The 5,702-nt window shown below is 56.6% G+C and overlaps 1 protein-coding gene across 1 annotated transcript; it reads right to left on the bottom strand.

Annotated features, from left to right (window-relative positions):
• Window positions 1-1,770: 1,770 nt before the first annotated feature.
• APLNR (apelin receptor) lies at window positions 1,771-4,769 on the bottom strand. Its single transcript, XM_027114692.1, has one exon. The coding sequence runs from the start codon at window positions 4,173-4,175 to the stop codon at window positions 3,024-3,026; it is 1,152 nt and encodes a 383-aa protein (XP_026970493.1). The 5' UTR covers window positions 4,176-4,769; the 3' UTR covers window positions 1,771-3,023.
• Window positions 4,770-5,702: the final 933 nt, after the last annotated feature.

Raw genomic sequence — 5,702 nt, 5'->3', positions numbered from 1 at the left:
AGTGCTGTGTAGCCTTGGTCAAGGTACCTGACCAAACTCTCTGAGCCTCCACTCCCTTATTAGCAAAATGAGGTGAAAGTGCCCCTCTCAGAGGGCTGCAGTGGTTCAAGGAGAGAATGGTGGTGAAACGTTACTCTCTGTTCTACTATGCAGATTGCTTGGGGGTCATCTGCAAACATCATTGGGACTTGGAGGTCTTTGTGGAAGATGGTGACCACCTGAGGACTGAATGGATACTCATGTGATACTGAATGAGTGAATGAATGAATGAGTCTACAGCAGATGATAAATGAATAAAGGGGCAAATGAACGAATGAGTGATAGGTCTACCTCCACGGGAAGAAATGTTGGTACTTCTCCCCTAGACCTGTGCTCTGGGCTCCAACGCGTGTGCCCACTGATTCCACGGCTTTTCAGAGCACAAAAGTTTAGCGGCACCCTGTCCCTTTATTTCCTCTGCCGTCTTCCCTGTTCTCACTCCAATCCTGTCCCTTCTCTGGCGTCTATTTTCTCCATCTTCTCGCCGCACCCCCCCCTCCCCCCCGCCCAGCTTCCTCTCCAGTTTCCCACTCAACTCCTTTTAGGTCCCCTTCTCCCCACTGCTCCCCTCAGCCTACTCGCCCCACTTCCCACCATAACATTTGCAGACTAGGGGTCCCTTCCTTATCCCAAGACACGAGTGTGAGAAAAGGCTTCGGACACAATAGTTACACACACACACAAAAAGGTTTATTTGATGAACCGCAGTGACTAACAAACAGGGTCAAAAAATAGCATAGACGTTCCAAAGAAGGGGCAAGTGGGGCAGCCGGCAGCCTCCTCCACCCTCTGTCCAGGATCACCGACGGGGCCTCAGGGGGCACCTCTTCCCTTCTGGGAGCTTCCTCCAGCCTTGACTGGAGGCTTTGGGGACAGCCCTGGACTGAGAAAGTGAGTCTGTCTGTGGAAGATTCTGGCCTGAGATGGGAAGAATGAGCTGAGATAAGTCCCTTCCCTTCTTCCCCTCCCTCTGCTCCCAGAGCTGGCTCCATCCCATCCAGGGTCAAGATGTCCACTGACATCAAGCTGGGCTCTTCCTGCCTCCATGGCTCATGTCTTGTCCTTCACGTCCAGAGTCCTCCAAGAACAAAACCCGGAATATACACACCCTGCCCTCAGTGCACAAAGGCCCCACAAGCATCTTCATCCTCAAAGCCTCTCTGGCGGTGTGGCTGTCATGCCACCAGTCTTGCCATGACTGCTCCAGTCCCCGTTCCCAGCCCCCCAAGAAGCCAAGCGGTCTGATCCTGACGGAAGGTGAGAAAAAAACCCACCCAGTGCTTTCCACCACATGGCAAGCAGGTGTCCCCCTTTAGGAAGAGGGCTACTGACCCTGGAAAAATAGTGATGAAGGAGATGCTTATAAATTCAAAGCAAGGTTGGCAGGCTTGGGAAAGGGGTCAAGGGAAGCTCCCATTTCCCTCATAGAACTAGGGACAGTGGCACAGGGACCCAGAGCACAAGACTTCCCCAAGCTTCGGGCGCCAGCTGCTTTGGGAAGGGATCTCCCTAGAGGGAGCCGGGGCACAAACACAGACTTCTCTCTTAAAGCGCGGACCAGCCGTCAGAGCCCCCAGATCCAGTGGGGGTGGACTCATTTTTATTCTAAATCGCCTCAGCATGTCCCTTCTTCCCTCAAGGATATTGGGTGAAGAGCAGAGATCTGGAGAGTGGCGGGGGGGGGGGGGGGGGGGGGGGTGGGGCAGGGGGGGGGGGGGGGGGGGGGGGGGGGGGGGGGGGGTGAGTTCATCCAAGTGACAAGTAACACGGGCACACCACTCTCCGTGCGATGCTCATCCTCGTTTACACACGTGTGCACACACAAAGCAAGCGTCCCACCCCCACCAAAGTGACCCCTGGTACCCACTCACACCAGTGCCCAAGAAAAACATCCTGGAGATGTCGGGACGGGGTGGAGAGACAGGGAGAGAGCTGCGGCTCACGGTTCTGGACGAGGTTGGAGGGATGAGGACTTGGGGAGGGAACCCAAGCAGCATTTAGATGAAATGCAGACTCCCCCTCTTTCTCCATCTTCCCTTCCCAGCTCCCCATTCATATCATGAAACCAAGGAGCCTGCTGCTTCATCAACCCCATTGCCTTCCAGTCCCCACAGAAAATAGAGGATGAAATAAAAGGGTCTAAGGAAATCTGTAGAAAGCATATCTAGTTGGCATCGTGGAGGGGCTGCAGGAAGGGAGGCCCCCTTCGTGGACAGCTCTACCTCCAGTGCCTGAAAGGACAGCAAAGCGCTCCAATTTGGAGGGAGGCTGTGGAGCCCTCAGCTGCAGAGACGGGAGCAGTCATTTTGCTGACACCCAGCCCGCCTCCTGCCCGGCCATTCGGCCATTCTCCCATTCCCTCCCAGGGCACTCAGGGAACCGGACAAAGAGCTTGAACAGGGGCAGTGTTTGCAAGCTTCAGGAGTCTTAACCCTTAGGAGCCCTTCAGAGCGAAGAAGTAAAAATGGAAAGGAGGGACTGAACGAGGAAGACGAGCTATGGGAGAGGGGGTGGGAGCCAGGAGGTACGGATTCTGAGTAAAAATTGCAGAGAGAAAGGGGGAAACAGAGAGAGGAAGAGGGGCGAGAGACCTAAAAGGAAATGGGGGGAGGAAAAAAAGCTGCAGATCCAAGAAAAATGCTGGGGGGAAATGAACTTTTACTGAGCCAGGACACACACATCATTTTAGTTTCTCCATTGTATACACGTAGAGAAACTGCGTCTCAGAGAGTTGAAGAGACTGCGGCAAGGTCAGTCTCACAGAGACTGAGTGGCAGAGCCCGGGTCTGCAGGGCTCAATCTCTCTCCACTAAACCACAAACCTCTGAACCAGAGCAAAGGGAAAAGGAGGACAAGGACACAGGCAGGAGGCAGGGAAAGGAGTCAAGTGCAAGAGAGAAGGTGCCCCCGGCGACCTGACCTTCAGAGAGCAAGGGCAAAGGCTGGGGCCGGGCAGAGGGCACCAGGCGCCCGCGATCCCAGCCCTAGTCAACCACGAGGGTCTCTTGGCTGTAGGGGATGGATTTCTCCTGCGTCGGCTCTCCGCCCTTCCCGCTGCCGGGGCCGGGCCCCTGGCTGTGCCCGGAGGAGTAGCTGGCCGACTTCTCCCCACTGCTGCTGTGGGAGGCTCCCCCGCACCTGCTCTGTCCCCAGCAGAGCACGGAGGCGCAGGCCTGGCGGAAGCGCAGGTCGAAGAAGGCGTAGAGGAAGGGGTTGAGGCAGCTGTTGACGTAGCTGATGCAGGTGCAGTAGGGGAAAACGTTCAGGAGGAAGATGTCGAAGTCGCAGGGCCAGTGCAGCAGGCTGCCCAGCATGTAGAGCGTCTTCACCAGGTGGTAGGGCGTCCAGCACAGGGCGAACGTCAACACCAGCACCACGATGATACTCAGGAGACGGCGCCGCTTCCGCAGGCCCTCGATGCGCTCCTTGCGGAAGTGGCCGGCGATGGTCTGGGCGATGAAGAAATAGCAGGTGAGCATGACGATGAAGGGCACCACGAAGCCCACGGCGGTGGACGAGACGCCCAGGCCCACCTCCCAGGCCCACTCGGAGCTCGGGCCGGCCACCATGGAGTAGTCCATGAAGCACTGCACCCTGGTGCTGTTCTCCACGTGGAGGATGGTGCCGGTGGAGCGGAACACCATGACCGGCACGGCCAGGAGGGCGGCCAGCGCCCACAGGACGGCCGTGGCCGCGGCCCCGCTCACCCGCAGCCGCAGCCGGGCGTTGGCCACGGGCCTCACGATGGCCAGGTAGCGGTCGAAGCTGAGGCCGGTGAGACAGAAGACGCTGGCGTACATGTTGACGAAGATGAGATAGCTGCTGAGCTTGCAGGCGAACGCCCCGAAGGGCCAATCGTAGTCCCGGTACGTGTAGGTGGCCCACAGCGGCAGGGTCACCACGAAAGTCAGGTCGGCCACCGCCAGGCTGGCGATGAAGATGTCAGCCGAGCGCCTCTTCTCGCGGCTGCTCCGAAACAGGGTCCAGAGCACAAGGCCGTTGCCCGTGGTGCCCAGCAGGAACACCAGCATGTAGATGGCAGGGATGAGGGCCCCCGAGGACTTCCAGTCCGCGTACTCACACTCAGACTGGTTGTCCACCCCGTAGTAGTTGTCGAAATCGCCACCTTCCTCCATGCTGGGGAGCCAAGTCGGGCACGGGGTCCCGGGGGTACCAGCTCCGTGGCTGTGTCGCGCCAACTCAGCAAGTACCCTCAGCTGCTGGCTGGAGCCTCGGAGGGCAGGCGGGAAGGGCTGGAGGTGTCCAGAGCCCTTCCTAGCAGCAGATGGAGCTGCCTCTGGCTCCTCTGGACCCTGAAGGATGCCTCCCTCCTGCAGGCTTCCCTCCACCCGCTCCTGCCCTGCCCCAGCCTCAGCTCAGACACTTCCTCGCGCCCTCCTGAGTCTCTGTCTCCTCCTTGGCTGTCCCTCCCTCCTCCCACCTCCAGACCAGCCCCTCACTTGTGAGTCTTAGGATCTTGAAGTTACAGCCCACTTTTTTTTTTTTTTTTCCTTCTTGTCCCTGGGCAAGTGGACCAGATTGACCCCTGCAGTGCTGGGCAGAATGTTATCTGTGGTTTGCAGCCTGCTCTCCTCCTGGCCCAGTTTCTCTCCCTCCAGTTTCCTCTGGTGTTTGGAGAAGCCCTCCTCAGTCCTCTGCACCCTCCTGTTCTCACCCCCTCCCAGGCCCTCTAAATGGGGCAAATTATGCAGATTGAAACCCAGCCTGAGCTGGAGCCGGGGAGGGGGCGAGGAGGGTGTGAGATTTCGCAGGATGGTCTCAGCCTCTGGCATGCCCTCCTGGTAGGCCGGTCTGTCTCCTCCGTCCTCCACCCTCCCCTCCCCTCCCGCCCTCCCAGCCCCACCCCGAGCAGACTTCCCTCTATTCTTCCCCTCACACCCTCCTCCTTTACACCTCGGCTTTGACCCTCTCTCTGTGGGGATGTTTGTGGTCTACAGACCCAGTTATAGAGGGATTTGTCTACGATTCATAAGCTGTTAGCAGATTGCAGTTTTCAGATGGCACAGGAAGTTTTAGAGGGTCAAGGAGAGAGTCACAGAAGAAAGAAACCTCAGACTAAAGTATCTCTAATCAAGCCACTAAATCTATGGCTTGAAACTGAGGGGGGAAACTGAGGCTGAACAAGGTAAATGTCTTGCCCAAGTTCACAGGATAAATTTTGTTTTGCTTTTGTTGTTTGCTTTTCTTCTTCTCCAAGCACCTAATTCAGTGCCTGGCAGGTAGTAGGTGGTCACTAAATGGTTGTTGAGTGAATAAGTAAGTGGATGGATGAATCAGGGAGTGAGTGAAAAGAGGAGTCCATATAAAGAAGAACGGGTGTTTGAATTACTATGCAGTGAAAACACGGATACATTTCGGTCCCTGAGTTCTTACTGCCGTACATAGACCAGACAGGGCATGTGGGGGTCAGGAAGTCATAACTGAAGGAAGAGGCAGAAAAACGGGTAACCATTTAGTAGATGCTGTGGGCACAATCCCATAGAAACTGGCTTTGCCCTGTCCGTTGGCCTCTCCAGGACCTCTGGGCAGGAAGGAGAGAATGAGACACAAGATAAGATTAAAACTATGCACCCCTGAGAGTGGAGAAGGCCATCGAAAGTTGGGCAAGAGTGAGATGAAGCAAAATCCGGAGACGAGTCTCG

The sequence above is a fragment of the Aethalodelphis obliquidens genome, unplaced genomic scaffold (assembly GCF_003676395.1).
Source record: "Aethalodelphis obliquidens isolate GAN/ISIS:26980383/991018 unplaced genomic scaffold, ASM367639v1 scaffold14, whole genome shotgun sequence".
In the NCBI taxonomy this organism is placed as follows: Eukaryota; Metazoa; Chordata; class Mammalia; order Artiodactyla; family Delphinidae; genus Aethalodelphis; species Aethalodelphis obliquidens.
The sequence above is the reverse complement of the archived record's forward strand: the minus strand, read 5'-3'. Positions and strand labels throughout refer to the sequence as shown.

Bases quoted from the DNA above. Each gene is read 5' to 3' on its own strand.
- APLNR (XM_027114692.1), bottom strand. From the start codon at position 4,175: ATGGAGGAAGGTGGCGATTTCGACAACTACTACGGGGTGGACAACCAG.